This window comes from Pimephales promelas, chromosome 20 (assembly GCF_988280905.1).
Source record: "Pimephales promelas chromosome 20, fPimPro1.hap1.1, whole genome shotgun sequence".
NCBI classification, from domain to species: domain Eukaryota; kingdom Metazoa; phylum Chordata; class Actinopteri; order Cypriniformes; family Leuciscidae; genus Pimephales; species Pimephales promelas.
Window position 1 is genome coordinate 23984655 of NC_142788.1, and position 20902 is coordinate 24005556.

General features: G+C 35.5%; 3 protein-coding genes and 1 long non-coding RNA gene across 5 annotated transcripts; 3 read left to right on the forward strand and 1 right to left on the reverse strand.

Annotated features, from left to right (window-relative positions):
* Nucleotides 1–64: 64 nt before the first annotated feature.
* Nucleotides 65–8619, reverse strand: nlrp12l (NLR family pyrin domain containing 12-like). Of its 2 annotated transcripts, XM_039652906.2 has the most exons (13): nt 8560–8619; nt 6824–6931; nt 6631–6732; nt 4715–6517; nt 4460–4633; nt 3647–3820; nt 3377–3550; nt 2768–2941; nt 2525–2698; nt 1619–1792; nt 1054–1227; nt 766–939; nt 65–626 (listed from the first exon to the last, which is right to left on the reverse strand). In XM_039652906.2, the coding sequence occupies exons 2-13, from the start codon at nt 6865–6867 to the stop codon at nt 617–619; spliced, it is 3351 nt and encodes a 1116-aa protein (XP_039508840.2). In that variant the 5' UTR covers nt 6868–6931; nt 8560–8619; the 3' UTR covers nt 65–616. The 2 variants fall into 2 exon arrangements, with proteins under 2 accessions (XP_039508840.2, XP_088980210.1); XM_089124084.1 differs by lacking the exons at nt 65–626; nt 766–939; nt 1054–1227; ... (4 more) ...; nt 3647–3820; nt 4460–4633 and having other exon boundaries at nt 4711–6517.
* A 585-nt stretch (nt 8620–9204) lies between these two features.
* Nucleotides 9205–12640, forward strand: LOC120462828 (uncharacterized). The gene is made up of 2 exons (XM_039651522.2): nt 9205–9619; nt 11896–12640. Exons 1-2 carry the CDS (start codon nt 9239–9241, stop codon nt 12031–12033), a joined length of 519 nt encoding a protein of 172 aa, XP_039507456.2. The 5' UTR covers nt 9205–9238; the 3' UTR covers nt 12034–12640.
* Nucleotides 12641–12695: 55 nt separating this feature from the next.
* nemp1 (nuclear envelope integral membrane protein 1) lies at nt 12696–17143 on the forward strand. The gene is made up of 9 exons (XM_039651531.2): nt 12696–12909; nt 13299–13420; nt 13508–13727; nt 13894–13966; nt 14096–14189; nt 14573–14687; nt 14967–15192; nt 15278–15445; nt 16412–17143. Exons 1-9 carry the CDS (start codon nt 12696–12698, stop codon nt 16623–16625), a joined length of 1446 nt encoding a protein of 481 aa, XP_039507465.2. The 3' UTR covers nt 16626–17143.
* Nucleotides 17144–17490: 347 nt separating this feature from the next.
* Nucleotides 17491–19727, forward strand: LOC148970652 (uncharacterized). Its single transcript, XR_016147921.1, has 3 exons — nt 17491–17540; nt 18018–18188; nt 19587–19727. It is a non-coding gene; the product is annotated as an uncharacterized LOC148970652 (long non-coding RNA).
* The last annotated feature ends 1175 nt before the right edge of the window (nt 19728–20902 follow it).

The following is a 20902-nucleotide window of genomic DNA, read 5'->3' on the forward strand; positions in this document are numbered from 1 at the left end:
ATAACTTGATTTAAATTGAAGTGTTGGGGACTGAATACAGATGCGTACACCAAATAACAGGCAGTCTTTCATTTATTTGTTATACGGTTTATTGATACAATCGTAAAGTTTTACAGGATAAAGAATAACAAATTTTAAAAAGAATGTTAAATATTCAGTCAAATGACACACTATGGTCTATATAATGACACAGGTTTAACAACTGTACAGTTTAAATAGTGTGTGTGTTAATGACCATAAACCAAGGAGTTCTGAGAGTGACTTGTGAAAATAAATATAAATATTGACCATGTTAGACAGCAGTGCATCAGTCAACTTGTAACATTTATAAAAGTTTTAACTTCTTTAGTTTCTGAAACTGCTAATTCATAAATATCAAAGTGTGTAGACAACATTTTATGTAACAATGCCAATTTCTGTTCAGTATTTCGTACCAGCATATAATAGTGTAGTATGTATATATGAACAATATAAATAACGGATTTAAAAAAATAATACATCTGAAAATGTCATAGTGACTAATAATAAGAAGTGCAGTAATCGGCGGTGAGGTATGGCAGTATTCGGCTACTTTCATCAAATATTGATCTGTTCCGTGATACACACAGGTCTGAAGTTAATACAAGCTGGAAAGAAAAAAAAGTTTATTACATTCAACATCACACAAGTAAAGCTCAGCAAAAAAGTTTGAGTATTTTGTATGACACACTAGCTGTTGGTGTTCGGTGTTCATAAAATCAAAAAAAAAAAAAATCAACTACTTACATGAGTTTCTCTAGTTTACTGTCTGGATCGTCCAGGAGAACAGATAGTGGCCTCACGGCCGAATCTGTGAGATTGTTTTCACTCAGGTCCAGCTCTCTTAAAAGTGAGTGCTTAGATCTCAGTGTAGAGGCTAAAATAGTACAACCTTCTCCTGTGATCCCACAGTTGGATAACCTATAGAGAACATGCATCATTAATCAAAGAAAATTGTAAAATACAATCTTCTTGCATTTTAGATAAAAATCACAATTAACTTCCATGAAAGAAACATTTTGGATGTAGAGTTACCTCAAAGTGTCCAACTGACAATGTGGATTTTCCAATCCAGTACAAAGGATTGTAATTCCCAGATCTTGTAGATTATTTACTCCCAAATTCAGTTCTCTAAGCCTCGAGGATTTTTCCACAAGAGTTGCAGCCAGTGAATCACAGCAGTCCACAGTTAAACCACACTGGCTCAAACTATGGAAAACAATGTTAGAGAGATGTTTTTTATCATAAAAAAAAAATCATATCTCACTGTTTAGAAGTTGTGGGTCGGTAAGTTTTTTTTATCACAATTGAATGTTTTCTGTTTAAATATATTTTAAAATAATAATAGTAAATTTCCAGTCTTCAGTGTCACATGATTATTATTATTATCAGTCTTGAAACCATATTTTTTTCAGGATTGTTTTATTTATATTTGATTTATTTAAATTTCTTTATCTATTTAAAAAAATGTTGCCACTTTTGATTAATTCAATGCATCCTAGTTAAATAAAACCAGTTCTTAAAAAAAATCTTTAATAATTACACATAATTATTCTCTGCTATATTAGAATGTTATTGAGAGTATTTGTAGACAACATACTCTAATTTCACAATGTTGCCGCTGTGATTCCTCAGGACAGGAGAAAGGAGCTTCATCCCTGCGTCTGTGAGCTCATTATTGCTCAGGTCCAGCTCCATCAGATGAGCGGGGTTTGAGTTTAGAGCAGCAGCGAGGACAGCACAACCTTCCTTTGTGATCCCATTGTCTCCTAAACTGTTATGAAAGATGTTTATTTACAATTCAACAGTGACAATTCAGCATCTAAACAAAGAAGTCCAACTGCAACTGACATCATAATCAAAAAAGCACACCTAAGACCAGTGTTGGGGAAAGTTACTTTTAAAAGTAATCAGTTATATTGTGTTACTCCCTTAAAAAAAGTAACTAATTATGTTACTTTTATGGAAAGTTTTGTGCTATATGAATTTGTTGTTCTCTTCCAGGCCTTGCAGGTGTTTTTTATTGAGAAGTTATTTTTTGCATTTAACATACTCCTTGATTTTGTTTTAAAAATACACTGTAAAAAATTGTTCATGATTTGTACATACAACATTTTTTCTTTTGTCAAATCAACTTAAATAATTAATGTGGTTCAGATAACATAATATTTTTAGTTTCTGATGATTAAATCAATCTCCTTGTATAAACTAAATTTTTCCATTTCAATGAATTAAAATTTTCAGTTAAACCAACAATATTTTTTACAGTGTACATCTACCCTCAGTTTCATAGCAAGGTTTAAGCCTAGTCTCAGACTAAAATGCATTATTGAGCTGTTTTAATTGAAAGCTACTTGCACTAACAGCAAAATGTCAGTGTCATTGTTTTGTCTCAAAATGCATGCATAATGCATGTTACTTGTAATGCGTACCTCAAGACTGAAATTCTATGCACAGCTACCTTGAAAGCACTATATTGAAAGTCTCAATGCTGGGTTCTGCTCACCATAACGTCTCCAGCCTACAGTTGGAGTTCTTCACTACTTCAGCAAGTCTTGATACACCTAAATCCTTTATTTGATTCTGTCTCAAGTCCAGCTCTCTCAGAGGACCCGGGTTAGAAACGAGGGCTGAGGCCAAATCAGCAACACCCACCTCTGTGATCTCACACAATGCCAACCTGAAAAGACAAGAATTGCTTCAAGTGTTTGCTGTGTGTTGGATTTAAATGGAGATTTGAAACCCTTACCTCAAAATCTCTATTTTACAATGAGGGCTTCCAAGTCCACTTGAGAGCATTTGAACTGCTTCATCATATATTGCGTTGCCGCTCAGGTCTAAAGCTTTAAGGGTTGAGAAGCTGGACCTCAGAGCTGAAGCCAAAGACTGACAGGATTTCACAGTGAGCAAACCGTAACTTAACCTATGGGGTGGGAAAAATAGACATTTTAATTAGAGATTTATGTTTACACCACTCAAACATTTTGGGTCGGGAATTATAATATTTTTAAATGAAGTCTCTTATTCTCACTAAGGCTCCATTTATTTGATCAAAAATACAGTAAAGACAGTAATATTGTGAAATATTATGTTAATTTAATGAAATGTTTTCTATTTTAATATGTAATTTATCCCTGTGATGCAAGCTGAATTTTCAGCATTATTACTCCAGTCTTCTTCAGTCACATGACCCTTGAGAAATCATTCTATATGCTGATTTACTGCTTTTTTTTTTTTTACATTTTTTAATCAACTTAATGCATCCATGCTTAATAAAATTATTAATTTATATTCTTTTTTTATCTTACCGACCTCAAATTTTGAACAGTATATATCTATATGACAAAACATTTCATACCAAAGTGTTTCAAGCCGGGCAAGAGGATGTTGTATTACAGCTGAAAGCTTCTCCACTCCATCATCTCCTGGGTTGTTCCAGTGCAGGTCGAGCTCTCTTAAGTGAGATGGGTTGGACTGTAGAGCGGAGGCTATCGCAAAGATGCCTTTAGGTGTAACTCTGCAATCCTTGAGCCTATGAATAATGCAATGATCATAAGGACCAAACAAATTCTACATTTGGTATTGATGCCTTTTAATGAACTGAAGTGGGGAGAGGAGGGATGTTTACCTCAGTTTCTCAAGTTTACAGTGCTGATTCCTCAGGTAATTGGCCAAGATCTTAATTCCTGCTTCTCTCAAACTGTTTTCACTCAGGTCCAGCACCCTAAGGTTGGGGAGATTTGGGAGCAGTCCTGATTCCAGAACCGAACAGCCGCGTGTGGTGATTCTGCAGTATGAGAGCCTAAGGAAACAGTAACACATCACATCATGAATCTTTCAAGAGCAAGTGGGACTAAATATGAATCCACACAATATGAAATTATTGTTTTGAGGACATTACAAAATTATTCTGATGGGCCCAGACACAGCACTGATTTCGGAAATTGGAATTCATTCGGAATAGATTTATTCTGTTAGTAAACCGGAACTGAGAGTAAACTCTTCCTGGCAGCTTAAAACATTATTATATCATCTAAAATATTTAATAAGCAGCATCTTTAACAATACATTTCGGCTTGTTTGTGTTTGCGTGTTCCAGACTGTACTGTACTAGAATCTGTTATTTTGAACGCTCTATTCATCAAAGAATCCAGATTTTTATATCAAGGTTTCCAAAAAACAGCACATTAGAATAATTTCTGAAGGACCATGTGACACTAAAGACTGGAGTAATGGGCTGAAAATTCAGCTTCATCACAGAAATACAACCCATTTTAAACGGTATTTTAAAATCGAATAATATTTCACAATGTTACCGTTTTTACTGTATTTTCTTTTCAAAAACATTTTAAAACTTTTGAATGGTGGTATGTATACTCAATATATATTTACACACACTCTCTCACATACACACACACACACACATGGCCAAGAGCTTTACCTCAGTTCCTGTAAATTGCACAGTGTGTTTTCCAGTCCGGCTGTCAGAAGCTCCAGTCCTTTGTCTCCAATGGAGTTATTGCACAGATCTAGCACTCGTACATTTGAAGAGCTGGACCCAACAGTGGAGCCAAGAGCTCTACAGCATCTCATAGTAAGTCCACAATTACCCAGTCTGGAATATAATGTAGGTATAATTAATACAAAAAAATATGATTTTACATTTTAAATCTGAAAAGTCAAAACAAGAACTCACAGAGCTGATTCTGACGCTTTGACAACTGGCAACAATCTGGTAAGGCCTTCATCTGATCTGACGTACTTCTTCAAGTCAAACACATCCAGCTTCTCTTCTGATGTCAATAACACAAAAACCAAGGCAGACCACTGTGCAGGGGAGAGTTTAGAAAAATGCCCAGAGTTCAGGAAGCGCTGGACCTCCTTGACCAGAGAGAGTTCATTCAGTTCATTGAGACAGTAGAACAGATTTATGGACTTTTCTGGCAAGGATGTCTCCTCGATCATCCTCTTGATATATTCAACTGTTTCCTCAATGCTCTGACAGGCTCTGCTAACAGATTGAGAGAGCACGCCTTGTAAAAGGGTCAGATTGGACTCCAATGAAAGGCCCAGAAGGAAGCGAAGGAAAAGATCCAAGTGTCCATTCTCGCTCTGTAGGGCCTTGTCAATGGCACACTTATGCAACTCAAACAAGGTGGCCTCTTGATGCACTTCATGATCAAGAATGTTGTTGTGGTGGAGCTTAAACATGACATACACATACATGGCTGCCAAAAACTCCTGAATGCTCAGATGGATGAAACAGTACACTTTGTTCTCAGTTATTGCGGACTCCTCTCTGAAGATCTGTGAGCAAACTCCGGAGTACACTACGGCTTCCTTCAGATCAATCCCACAAGCCATCAGGTCTTCCTCATAGAATATCAGATTGCCACTTTTTAGCTGTTGATAGGCTAGTTTACCCAGCTTTAAAATCATGTCGTCATCCTCCAGGCCTGGGTTGTAGCCTTTAGCGTATCTCACGTTTTTCGCTTTGGTTTGCATGAGAAGAAAGTGTGTGTACATTTGAGTGAGAGTTTTGGGAATTTCTCCATCTTCCGCTTCATTGAACAATCTCTCTAGCACCGTAACGGAGAGCCAACAGAAGACTGGTATATGACACATGATGTACAGACTTCTTGACGACTTTAAGTGCGCAATTATACGGCCAGAGAGGTGTTCATCATTGATTTTTTTGTTGAGGTATTCTTCTTTTTGCGGGTCAGTAAACCCTCGAACTTCAGTCACCAGGTCGATATACCCAAGAGGGATTTGACTGGCTGCTGCTGGTCGAGATGTTATCCAGATGAGGGCATCAGGAAGCAGTGTGTTATTGATGAGATTGGTTAACAAAACGTCAATAGAGGCTGGCAGAGTTGGGTTATTCAACTTTGCGTTGTTCTGGAAATCCAAAGGAAAGCGGCATTCATCTAGACCGTCAAAGATAAAGAGAACTTTTTGCTTTTTCTGACCATCTACAAAGCCTGTTTCCATTTTGAAGTGTTGGAGAAGCTCAATCAAGCTGAACTGTTTAGCTTTCATCAGGTTCAGCTCTCGAAACGGAAGGGGGTACACAAACTCGATATCCTGATTAGCGTTGCTCTCGGCCCAGTCCAGTATGAATTTCTGCACCGAGACCGTTTTCCCTACGCCTGCAACTCCCTTAGTCAGCACACATTTGATGGGTCTGACTTGACTGTTTTTTTCAGGTGAGTGTTTAAAAATGTCATTGCATTTGACTGGAATGTCTACTGTGGTTTTTCTCCTCAACGCCATCTCAATCTTTCTCACTTCATGTTCTTTGTTGACATTCTCACTTTCCCCTTCAGTGATGTAAAGCTCTGTGAAAATGTCATTCAGGAATGTGGGATCTGATTGTTTGGACATGTCATTGTGAATGCATTGGAATTTTAATTTAAGTCTTGATTTATAGTCTTGTTGACTCTCCATGGCTGAGTTGGACTGTACTGTAGAGACCGGAATATTGTTCTTGTGATACCTGTGGAAATATATTGACAACTGGACTCTCACACAGATAAAAAATTAGGTTGGTAAGATAAAAAAAACAACAACAAAAAATAAAATACTTTTATTAATCAAAGACATTCATACCTTCGTTCTAAATAGAGAGGTTCCCTTTTCAAATCAATTGGATCCAGCATTGAACTGGTACTTTTTAAAGAAACATGGCTTGGCTGATTTCGTGAAACCATCCTTGAATGAGAGATTTTATTTAGAAATCTGTTCATTCAATCATTTATCTCATATATAATAAAAAAAAGACATTTTACCACACTTTTCTCACCATGGAGTCCCAGAATATGCAATGCTTAAATCCGTCAGATTCATTAAAAATTCACCGGTCCACACTATTTCTTCAGTTAAACTTGTCCAATGGATCAACAGCTTACATCTATATATATATATATATATATATATATATATTGAGTGATTAGTGAACAAACACATGATATGGACTACAAACAAGAATTTCAAAATGTTAGAATGTTATGAACAAAAGTGAGGAAGGAAAAAGATAAGGAAAAAAAACAGAATGTTGCAAGTACATTATGTATCGCAACCACTTATTTAAATAACCCATCTGAACATATATTAAGAAATTATGATTAAATCTAAGTATCAAATAAGTTCAAAATAATATATTAAATAATTTAGACTATCTAGAAATGGTGTAATGTGAACATTTATGTTGCAATTTACAAAATGAGGAACCACAATAAGTATATTTGGAGAAACCAGTTTCGTACATTCATGTGGGGTTTTGTTTGAAAAAAAAAGTAAAAGTGGCCGTGGTGTAAAAAGGGTGTATACAATTTTAAAAAGCTAAATTGTATACACCCTTTTACAAGTAACATCATGTCACACTACAGTAGCCTTAAGGTTGGGTGATGATAAGTGCTGAGATTGTATTAGTAATTCTTTTAAGCACATTTTGAAAAACATGAGCTTGTATACTGAGCATATACTGTATACACACTGAACAAAATTATAAATGCAACACTTTTGTTTTTGCCCCCATTTTTCATGAGCTAAAATCAAAGATCTAAGTGGCCTTTTATTGTGGCCAGCCTAAGGCACACCTGTGCATTAATCATGCTGTCTAATGAGCTTCTGAAATGCCACACCTGTGAGGTGGATGGATTATCTCGGCAAAGGAGAAGTGCTCACTGATTTAGACAGATTTGTAAACAGTATTTGATAAAAATACGCCTTTTGTGTATGAAAATAAAATGTCTTGGATCTTTAAGTTCAGCTCATGAAAAATGGGGGGAAAAACAAAAGTGCTGCGTTTATAATTTTGTTAAGTGTAAATCCATGTACACTTACTGCCATGTGATTTTAAGGACATCACATGCAAAAATCATCACCCATGCTTAAAAAAAGCATTGTTGCATCATACTCCCCTTTTGAACTAAAGTGACATTAAAAGACAAAAAGTAGGGCGTTACGTCCTGTTGGTCTCAAACCCTCAAATTTCTTTGGCTTGATCTATTTCTTTGTATGTGTGAGTTTTGTTAAGAAATATGCCACTGTGTAATTTAAAACATGATGACTACACCAGTAAACACATTTTTTTTGACTGACACCATGGCAAAGTTTTGTTTTGTTTAGTTTTTTTCAGTCACTCCTTATGCAATTGTAAGTGAGTATATTTAAAGAACTTTTGCCTTCTAATATCGTGCATTTTAAGCAAGTTTATTATTATTATTGCTGAGACTACTGACTAGGCTACTACTAGCCTACTCGATAGTGATGCTTATGGTATGCTGTCTGGAGTCTGGACTGAGTAAAAGACGGGCTTTAAGAGAGATAAATGTAACATTTCACTATTAGCCTACTAAACAAAGTCATCTAATTATAAAAACGCCAGAAATTAAAGATGAAAGTAGACAAGGCTATTAGATGGCTCATCATGGCTGGCAATCATCGATTGTAAAATTTAAATAGCCTATAAGCTACCTTTTAAACGTTAAAGTCTAATTAAATTGACGTATTTTTAAGAAACTTATGAGTACTTACGAACAAGCTGCCAATGTCCAAATGTCCGCTTATTCTACTTTCGCTTCTGTGATTTCACTCCTGTCAGTCAATGATCACGTGGTCAAAAGGGGCGGGTTCTGGTTTAGAGAATAATGGTTTAATTAGTCTACTATTGGTCTCCTCTTTCATATGATAGCGTTTTCCAATAAATGTTTACAAAAACGATGTAATACATACATATATATGAATTTAAAAAAAATGAAAGTTAATAAAAATAAATAAATCCAGACACATTCAACTCATTTGTACCATGATTTTTTTTAATACATTAAATACAAATTGTATTTAATAAAATAAAACAAATAACATGTTAAGTACAAGAGATCAATCAAATATGCTTTATTTCTTCTTGGGGACATTTATAGGAAATAGGCCTACGTTTATGATATCATTATATATTTTTTCTAACTTTTTGAAAAAGTTTCAGGCCTATTTTGTACCTGCAAAGTGTCAACATTGTCTAAAATCAAACAATAACATACTAGAGTGATTTACATTCCACAACTAATTATCTTGTAGTGTAGGCCAGTGAATTAGTGAATTCAACAGAATGGAAATTTAATTTGATTTGATTATACTTAATTGACCCCAGAGTCGGACAATCAACAAGAGTTTGTAGCTACCAGTCTCAGTCTGTTAGACTTTCCCCCCTGATGTGATGGAGTCAATCAGAGCTGGAGTCCAGCCAAACACACACAAACACTGCAGAGCTGCTCTGGAGGATGTGCGTAGTAGTCCTGAGAGCTTTATCAGAGTACACCAACACCACGCTCCTGTGAATACCATGAAGCCAAAGTCTCTCTGTGTGCCTCGGCTTGGACTCTTTGAGGACACTGGTGTCAGATACAGGCGGCAGGTCGACAGCGGCTCACCGGAGCAGAGCCTCGATCAGCCGGCAGAGAGTCCCAGAGATCCGCACTTCACTTTACTGCAGCCGGAGAGATCTCCATATCAGCAATTAGTGGAAGATGACAGCCAACACAGACTAAAGGAGGAAAAGAAAACGAAAAAGAAAGAAAAGTATAAAAAATACAAAAAGGTAGGAAGAATATTTTCACTTGGTAACATGAAAAAGGGCGTTTTAATCCACACTGTTCAAAAGTTTAAGGCCGTTACTTTTGGTTTGTTTTTGAAAGAATGTGCATTTCACCAGTGTTGTTGTGGTGGCACTGCAGTGGTACTGAATATTTTTGTGGCCACTTATGCATTTTGTTTAAGGGATCTTTGATGATCAGCATTTTTAAAAGAACTGCATTTATTTGAATTTGAATTTTGAGTAGCTTGTTATTTTAGATTACTGTTAGTAAAGTAAAATACTAAGAACTCTAGCAATGACTAGTCTTTATTTTCACTACTAACTACTCCTACTACTAACTTTTCATTAATATATATTGTTACTATTGGGATACAGACAATATTCCAATAGTACTGTCAAAGTAGAAAATGTTGTTAATGTATTTAATTTTATTTTATTTGCAGTTGTTAATGTTAATTTTCTTATTATTTATGTATTTATATATTTATTTAATTACTTTTTATCAGGGATGAAATTGTTAACAATGGTTTGTTATCCTGATTTTAAGTCTGTTTTTTGGAGTTTCCAAATGACCAGTGCATGAGTGAAAGAAGTGACATTATTCAACAGAAAAGTTGTCATGTGTTATTCAGTAATGGTAAAAAAAAAAGAAAAGAAAAAAGAAAATAAACTATTTTCCATATAGGGAATTTTCATTATGAAATTCTGCAGAGATTCTCACTTCAGTTAATGCTTTGAATATTATAACCACAAAAATTATTATATATTTTTTTAAACAAGCACATGACTTGTAATGAATTTGCTGACCCTGTGTTAGACTAGGTCAAAGATCAAGTGATCAAGATCAAAGATCAAGACAGGTGACCTGTTTGGCATCTTAGACTGTTTCCTTATCAGACTTAGCCAATTTAAACTGCTGAGACTGAGTAAATGGAGTATCTTTAGCAAACATGGCATCTCACTGTAATCCACTTAAAATATAGCCTATCATGCCTGTTTTTTCTTCTTCTTCAAAGCACCTTTGTGCTAATGGCCAACTTTTTCAACAACATAAAGTGAAATACAGGGCTCAACAATAAGTATTTTCTGTTGCTCGTCCAGTTGCGCCAGTGTTTCAGGTTTATACGGGCCCTGCCATTTTCACTGCATGGGCGAAACCACAAATAGGATAGATTTTACTTTTCTATTGCAACATTATGGCCAAAACTCAAAACATTACAGAACACCAAATGTTTACATTTGGAAAACATAAAGCACATGAATGAAAGATTTCTTTAAAAATGCAGCAAAGGATGAGACACAATTTACTTCCATTATGTTTTACCATTAGCCTACATTGCATTCACTCAGCATTTGTTTTTGCCCATGATGATTTGAAAAACAACTAGGGCCATGTACATAGTCAGTCATTTGTTATTTTGGGAGGAAGGAGTCATTCAGATCACATGCAGTGATCCATTGTCATGCAGCAAATGTTTCCTCCCACAGGATAAAGCAGTGCATCCTGTTTCTGGCCTGTTGTCACAGTCACTAATGTAAAGACACTAAGCTACATGCAGTTTAAAATGATAAAGACTATGTTTAATCCAGCTAAATTGTCTACTTGGAATTCCAGTATTTAAACCACTCAAAGTCTTAATTCTATAATATTGCTGCTGCTGGCACAGGCTAAATCTCCTGGATCTGTGAATGAAAATAGTTAGGAATTGGATTGCGTTTTAATCCATTTGTTAAAATGTTGTTTTTTTTTATTTATTTGTTTATTAGATTTACAAAAAAAGACCAAAGCATTGTGAGCGCTTTGGTAATATTTTTATTTAGAAATTCACAAAATAAAATCCTTTGTCATTTTCAATGTTTAAAATTGTTTTTATTCATTTTAATTAAGTCAATTATTTATCCAAAAATAAACTGTAAATCACATAAAATAAATACACAAATTTAAATTGGAAAATAAAAAAAAGTAATCATCACAGTTCTGAAAAAAAAAAAAGTAATAAAAGGGAACAAGATCTTTTTATATAAATTTAGGGTATTTTTTACCTTAGGTGTTGCTTTTTGTCATGCAATAATTAGTAATATTTAGTATTAATTCCCTTGTTTATGTAATGTATGGTTCATACAATAAACACACACACACATAATTATAATATTATTATTATAAAATTGTATATGAATTATTATACAATATGAATATATTAAATATCATTATAATGGTTTGTTGACTTAGTTACAAATTCTAAATGAGTGTTTTTTTCAACATTATGTTTGTCTTACAGAACGTGGGGAAGGCTCTTCGCTACAGTTGGAAATGTCTGATGTTGGGTCTGCAGAACTGCACTGTGGGATACTCCACCCCTCTTTCTGCTGCTGCCACAATTGTTCCAGATTTCCATTCGGGAGGAGCCTGGAGTTGAGAGAATCCGTGGCCAGCATTTACTGTCAGGACCCAAAATCTTCTCATATGGAGCAGTTAATGCTGCACATCCAGATGCTGATTAATTTTTTTTTACCTGACATCTGCCCTGGACATGCATCTCAACCTCTCATGCTGTTAATATTATGTATGTCTTCTCTTTGGATTTGTGATAAAGTTATGTTCACATTGCAATTGAGATATACAGCTGTAAGGAAGACTTGTCTTTGTATACTCATGTTTTATTTGTGTATATTTTACTATAATTGAATTAATGTATTTGTTGTGTCAAAGTGATTCTTGTTTATAAGTAAGCAACTAACATTTTGTCTGAATTTTTAATTATTTCATGCATATGTGCTTGGATCACCTGATTATTTTCCTTGCAACTCACTGTATAGACTTCAAATTAACAGGGGAAACTGGTTTAGACTATTTAAAGGAACAGTGAGTGTGAGCTGAGTGAGTGTCTTTGAAACATCTGCTTAAAATTAATAGCAAAATGTGATTAAAATGTAAACAAAAAAATCACAGTTTTGTCGATTTATTTAACACTTTCACACAAACACTTGCATGTAAAAATAAAATAAAAACATTTTTAACTTTTACAGTTGATAATAATAATAAATAATTGAGTAACTGTCTCTCTGGTAACTTTCAGTCATGTGTGATGAAGCGCGTGGTCACTCCAGTGCAGCAGATGACGCTGTTCACCAATCAAGTCTCGTTGGTAACGTCACTCCAACCATCGAAGAAACGCGAGAAGACATCATGGCGGGATTAATGAAATCCGAAAGTGGCTTTAGAACCAAAACAGTCCGATTGAAAGTTATCTTGACTACTGTGCTATTTTCATTTAATTTTTATCAAACTTTAGGTAAGAAATAGTTAGACAAGCTTTGATATACTATATCTTGATGCATATGGTTTGTAAATTATTTAGAACCATTAAGAAAGCTATACGTGTTAGCGTAACGTTACTAGGTATAGTTATTTGTTGATGTAATTAGCTGTGGAAACAGATTTTTTAAAAGTTTAAAGTAACTTTATGCGATAATGTAGTTTGTTGTCTTTTTTTTTATATAATTTTTTGTCATAACCAGATGTGAAGTTACCGTGACGGTAAATTTGAACAAAACGTGTTATTCTTTATACATAGAATGTTCTTATTTCATAATTTCGTAATTTAAAATATGTGTATGTAAAATATGATTCAAAAACACACATATGATTCACAAAAGTCATTCATCTGTCATTTTCATTCAGGTGCCACCCGTCCCATCATAGAAATTAAAGATGGACAAGAAATCATAACACAAGCTCCACAGCATTTTTGCTACTATAACTCCATCATACCTGGATGGAGGGAAACATGGACTAGAATACAGGTAAAATACTTTTAACTATTTCTTGTCAATGTGATAAGTGATGTTTGCATCAAAATTGAGAGCCCCTGCCTGTTATTTGATTGACAGGTGAGAGTGTGGAGCACTTCAAAGCTGAAAGTGACGGTGGTTAATGATGAGCAGGATCTGCAGGAGCTTGAGCATTTCAGCATCTGGAAACTTGTGCAGTATTTTGTTCGCGAACAGACCAATGAGACCACCGTCAGCATCAGTCTCTTTAACAACAAGACCTGTTTCAGAGTGGACCCTTCAGACTCCCATACATTCTATACAGTACAACCTAGCCGACGTGAGTTGAAAAGGACTTGCATTAATATATTAGAGAGGCAAAAGTTCACATGGATAGGGAAACTTATTCCTGTTGGTCCTGCAGATTTTATTGCTTAAATGAAATCATGCTCTCGTTTAATCAGGGTTGTGTTTTTGATATGGAAATATTGTTTTTCCTCCTGTAGACTTTGACATCTACCTGTTTTTGGTTTTTCTGGCTGGAGTGTTGCTGTTCTTTTTTGCAGACATTCTAAGCAGGTAACTGACATTTAATATAATCCAAAATTAAAATATTCTCTTTAGCCAGTTCTTTTCCTGGATGGAGGCACAATTTAGGTTATTGTGTTTTATAAGCCTCTGCTCACACCCGTTTCATCCGTCTTTTAGGAGTCAAGTGTTCTACTACTCTGCTGGCATGAGCACCGGCATGATCGCTTCCCTTATCATCGTCATCTTCATCATCAGCCGTTTTTTACCCAAGGTTGGATTCCTCACATTCTCTAATCAGTACTAAACATCCTTTTCTTACGATCAAACACCTTGGTTGGCTTTATGTGTAATCTTATTAAAGGAAAAGGGGAAAATAAAAATCCCTTTATTTATTCAACCTCAAGTTATTCCTAAATTAATTTATTTCTTCTGCTGGAGAAAATGGGTAACCAAGCATTTGATGCGTCCCATGACTTCCATATTATGGAAAAAATCTACTGTTTAGTTACTTGATTTCTTTGAAATATAATCTTTTGTGTTTAACAAGAAAGAAATTCGCACTGGTTTGGAACAACTTGAGGTTAAATGACGACAGAACTATCCCTTATGATCTTATTACCTTAGTTTCAACATGTTTGTTTCCTTGGCCTGTAGAAAAGCCCATTTTATGTGCTGGTGATGGGCGGCTGGTCCTTTTCTCTCTACATCATCCAGCTGGTGTTTAGGAATCTCCAAATAATTCTTAAAGATCACTGGCATCTGGCTATCGGTAAGAGAGCCCCATGAAAACTTGTTAATGTGCAAAAAGTCCAAGATGGAACACATTTAATTTTTGTAATATGATATATTCAGTGAGAAATAATGGCTGTAGATAAGACTTATATGACTGGATTATGAAAAGTGAGCTACTGTTTATTTTTCATTAAATAAATAATATTTTTTTTAATTATTATTTGATTGAAATATTATGAAACAAACTATATATTTGGAAATATTTGATTAATATATTTTCATACTACTGACTGTTCTTTGCTTTATATATATTTAGGTTATGTCATTGTTGTCGGCTTCATCAGTTTTGCAGTCTGTTACCGCTATGGGCCTCTGGTGGAGGAGCGAAGTGTCAACATCCTGTCCTGGACGCTGCAGATATTCGGCCTTCTGCTAGTGTACGCTGGGACTCAGGTCCAGCAAGTGGCTCTGGCCATCATGATAGCTGCGTTCTGCTCAAAGAACCTGGAGTACCCTTTTACCAAGGCCTTCATTCTTTATCAGTGAGCATATAACTTTAATAAAAGTTGTTCAAATACATTTTGAGCAATGTAGTTATTGTCTTCTTGCTGAATGAATGCTCTGAAGGAAGCTGAAGCCTAAGAAACTGGAGCCACGGCGTCTGCTGACAGAAGAGGAGTATCAGAGACAGTCGGAGGTGGAGACTCAGAAAGCTCTGGAGGAACTTAGGAAATACTGCAGCAGTCCTGATTTCAACACCTGGAAGACGGTCTCTAGGATCCAATCTCCTAAGCGGTATGAGAAAATATTTTAGAAGCAGTGTTAAAGATACACTATGTAAGTTTTTGGCCCTCTAGTGGTTAAAAAGATGCACGCATCTTGTGAAAGAGCATTGGTTAGTTTGTGCTTCAGCTTTGCTCTTTTGCTGTGGTGTACACTTGGATAAGAGGACATATCAGAGCAGAAGACCAAATAAAAAAAGTTAAAATTGTTTTAACAACCGGTGATTCTTCTGAGATTTGCTCTAAATAACTCTATAATGTAAATCATTATCATAGTAACTGTATTTTGGTAAAGTGAATTTTTTGCACTCACTCAATAACAGCAATTTACATAGTGTATGTTATATAGTAAGATTGGAGAAAAAAATATATATTTCAATGTTTTGCGTTTCACACAAATGTTTGCATTCACCCAAGGAACTTTGTGTTCGCTCGTAAAAACACTGAAATATAGTTACAGTGTTTCTCTCACTTCATATTATTTCATATTATTTTTAAGTTTTGTGAGGGAAAGATTTTAGGGAGAACACATTTTTCTTGGAAATTTGAGTTTTCCCTCCCATCTTACATTTTTTCCCCCCATTGCTTTTAGGTCTCCAAAATCCTATTATACATCTACATAGTTCAGTCAAGAATCTGTGCTGATTGGTTCTTGCTACGCCGTGGCATCAACCAGTCAGAAGTACTTCCTAATCCACGTAACCATATATCTCGTAGTCTGCGATCGCCCTGCTGCACAATTATGAAACTTCTGTATATCCATCCTCCTCCATAGAACCACCTATACAAATCTGCTACCATTTCCATAGCCGATCTCGTCCGCCAAAATCAAGCTTTTGTATCGTCCATGCCAATAAATGCTGGTATTTACAGAGTATTTGCTACAAGGGTTTGAAACGGTAATGATTGACTTCAAAATATTGAAGAATCATGCTTAAGACTAAAAAAAGTTATCTAAAATAAACTCCCTTGCACTCAGGTTTGCAGACTTCATCGAAGGCTCTCCACATCTGCTGTCCAATGAGGTGTCAGTTCACACACAGGAGTACGGGCTGGGCGGATCCTTCTTCGAAGATGAGCTGTTCTCCACTGATGAGGAAGAACAGGAGGAAGAGGAGGAGGGGTGGGAAACAGACGACGGTGTGAAGCCTGAGGCGGTATCTCCACGACTGAACAACACACGGGTGAAATGACCGATGAACAGTGTTGGAAAGTATTTAAATGTTTTAATCTGATCTGAGATCTGCTGAAGTGTAGCATTTACTGTTCTTCTGTAGGAGGTTTTCACTCGTGACTGCAAACACATGACTTCAGTCTCTGATGCATTCATAACGGACGATTAATGGCGAAAATGCCCTGGATCTTGTTTTCGTGGCTTTTGAGGAAGGCCAACAGTGATTTTCTTAAAAACGATGTTTATTTGTCTTAGATATGAGTTTAATTTCTGCAGAGATGTCCCGTTTGAGGTGGGAACTGTAAACACTGTGCTGTTACATGGACTTTATTTTATGATTTTGTTTGTTTTTAAGTTTATTCTAAGGCCCAGGCACATGTGTATATCAATAAAAAAGCAATACTAAAACAGCTGAATAGAAGAGGCACAAATGTTATATAGCTTTTTGTGGACATTGATTGGAGCTGTAACTTCCTGTAAGTCTGTTCAAGGTCAAAGGATTATTTTTTTATGAAAAATAAAAACACTATAATTACATAGTCTTATTGCTTTACTTTGTAAAATAATAAATATGGTTAAATTTCACCGATATCAGAATTGTTGGTAGCGCTTTATTTTAAGGTGACACTAGTTGCATGCTATAACGTACTTACTAAAGTAATAACAGTAAATTATGCATAATTACAAGTAACAACCATAACTCTATACTAAAAAATACATGTAATATATTTTACTCATTACTAGCTAGAGTTAGTCCAATGTAAATATGACACCCTTAGGCTTAAAATAAAGTGTAACCAAGTTATTAAAATACGTCTTAGTTGTGACCACTTGGTGGCAGCATAAAACCAATAGAGCAGTGGTTCAGTGTCTACCTAATCAAACACACACCTGATTCAACTCATCAGACTCCAACCACTGGCTTTACAGACAGGTGCTGGTATATTTATACACTTTTTAGAGCAATGAAATCTAGCAGATAGATAAAACAGATTTTATTTGAGCTAATGGATGTAATTGCTGAATGTCTAGTAACAGAGCTCTAACCACTGCACGTTTCCTTAAATTTATTAAGGACAAGAAACTTTTAACATCACTTTTCGATTGCTTATCACTGCTACTATCACGTCTACAGGTGTAGCCAAAAAATATTCACATCTTTAACATGGTTAAAATTCAGCACCATGGAATTATTTTGTGCTTTTTAAACCAAAGAACCTAATATATTTTGGAAAACATCAACTTATTTTTGAAAAAAAAAAAAAGAGAGAAATACAAAATTAAATTGATACAATCAATGGAGATTATTACAGAATTCTAGGGTTTTCACAGGATATACTAAACAGAAAGAAGCCATTTGGGGGGGGGGGGGGGGGAATCCAATATAACCGCAGATGACATCCCATTCCAGGCTATCAGAAGATGATGTCACTTCTCCATGGCCCCCACACCCTTAAGCATGTAACTGGAACCCATATCTCCACATCCTAATTTGGACCTGTTGTGCCACTTCTCTCCATCCACCTACAGACAACAGCAGAAAGGCAACCAAGAGAAAAAACACACGCCATAAAAATCAGCAGTAGGTGCTTTTTATATTCAATCTCTTGAACATCACTGTACTGTCGAGCCTTTAGAGAGGCATGGTGACGGGACAATGGGATGGCAGAAAAGAATTTGTTCACCCATTATATTGGGTGTCATTAACTAATACTTACATTAAAAGATTGTTTGGTACAGAGTACTTACTTTCTGTTTATGTTTCTATTGTAAAACACTTGACTTGTGCTGCTTTTGAGTTGGGATTAAGGTTATAGGGACAGGTTTTGCAGTATGGTTAGGTTTAAGAGTTAAATGTAAATGGGAAAAACGTAGAGAAAAAAGAGAGAAATAAATAATAATTAAATCAATTAATTAGTAAATGCTAGGAGGTATAAATAAGTAAATCAATAAAAGGTTAAACGATTAATAACTAATATTTACATTTTGTTTTTTAATCATGTTTTTATTTTATTTTAAATAGATTGAGTCACATGAAATAAATGAAAACCAAATAAATAATACATTTAACAGTATAGTGAGTATAAGAAAATATATAATAAAGTAAATCTTTGGAAATTGTATAATTTTTCAGTGTATAAACAAATTGGGTGTTTATAAAAGTCCCTTACAAGAGGACTTTTGTGGTCTCCTGGCATGCACCTAAGATTGAAAACTATTATTTATTTATTTATTTATTTTCTTTCTTTTTTTTCTTCTCTACCCCTAACATGTATGGTTATATGTTTACTCCATGTAAAATGTTTTGTTATTGTTAAAATTCAATACAAAAATACAAAATAAAAAATTTAAAAAAAAAAACTAAGATTGAAAACGTACATAAGACTACGTAATATTTAATATAAAGTGGGACCAGATGTTTTAATGCTTTTGCAAATATTTTATTTATTTTTTTATTTTTTTGAACGTAACATAATTTTCCTCCCATCTCTTTGCTCTTTAATCACCATGTCACTTTAGGGGCTTCATAAACACTATTTTTTACGCATGTTGAAAACAGTTTTCTCTGCAACAAACAAACCTCTCAAAAAAGGTGTCCAGCAAAATCATTTCCCCTCTCATTTCAGCGAACTCATTTTCACTTTTCTTCTGTCTTGTTTTTAATTATTATCGCTGACTCACTTCTACATCCTCCAAAATACAGTCACTCCACAGCACCGATGTTTACCACAGATTTACGGCTGATCACCTCTGGGTCTTCTATATACAAATGCTGTGGTTTTGGCTGACCTTCATCGATCAGTGCAGGCCTTTCTTAGAACAGGTTTTAAAACAGGAACACGAAGAAAGCAGAATTGCGGTAAACAGCAGAAGCATTGTCACAGGCAGCACCTCACAGGAATCCCACCGACTTAGAAAAGGCAAAAATCTAAAGCTGAGCGCAAGAGATAATACACCCTTCCTTGTTCTTCCTCTCCAGGTCACGCTGTTTGCATTCCAGCGGCGAGCCGGCGACATCATCCGGGGTGCTCCCCGTGCCGCGTGCGTGTCGCGTGTCACCAGCACAGGATTCCTCAGTATTCTAGAGCAATGAGCCAGAAGCTGATTTGCATGTGCTTTCGTGGTAAACAGACACAACGTGTACATACGCTAGGCAAATCGGTGGTACAGGTGGGCCGAGGACACTATTCCCCTCCTACTACCTTTTCCCTGAAATGCAGTATCCTAGCGTTTGGGAGACACCTGAGCCTGTAGGTGGGGATTCCCGAATAACTATCGGCTCATCGCACTCGGGCTTGCCCCGTGCCGCGTGTAGGTGTGTGACATGTAAAACTCGCGGATTTCCCCCGCTAAACCTTCACAACTTATCCAAATGCACGGACTGACACAGATCCACAGTGTTGAACTTGTTGAGCTTCCTCGTGTTGCGTCTGATGCGCACCACCATTTTTTCCCTGTTCACATGTGTGGTTTGTTGTTACCCAACAGGTCAGAAGAGAGGATTCCCACGTTTATCTGCATGTGGCTAGATTGATCATTTAGTATTATGACTGCTTCAGAAAATTTGCATGCATCCTCCTCACAATAATGATGCAACTTCACTGGCACGGCTGAGCATCAGACTTAAGTTGTGATCTTTACATGCTTTTCATAGGCCAATGTTGAATACACGACTGTGGCTAAGCAGTGAGGGCCATATACAGGCACCAATGCAACTGTAAATGTTATTTCCTTGAGTATAGATCAATGTATGTGGCTGGTTGATCTCATCCGTCCACTGAGACTTTGTATATATTAGTCCATAATAAATGAGTTTATGACTGATACGTTATCTTGTGCAAATCATTTTAATTATACCAGTGCAACCAAATGACATCAGTAGTACTCAATGTAGCTCTGTGAGCTTGTGAAATTGAAAATATTGAAAATGATCCAAAATGAGTATTGCAGCATCTGACCAGCTGTACATATTTTGGAAAATGTAATGTATTTCTTATTCATTTTATATTCTATTGTTTTTTTGTTGTAAATTGACAAAAAAAAATCTAAAACTTTCAGATTATTTCCAGCTTTAAATTAGAATTTGAATCCTTTATTTTCAATGTGGTCTCAGCCTTTTGTTCCCCAATCTGCATACTGTCACTTTTGTATTGTGAACAAACATGATCCATGCAGACACATATATATAATAATAATAATAATGTGTGTTTACCTTGGCATTTTACTTCAAATTGGAATGTTTCATGATATGGTGAAATAAATAAATACAGAAAATCTAATATAATCAGAAAAAAA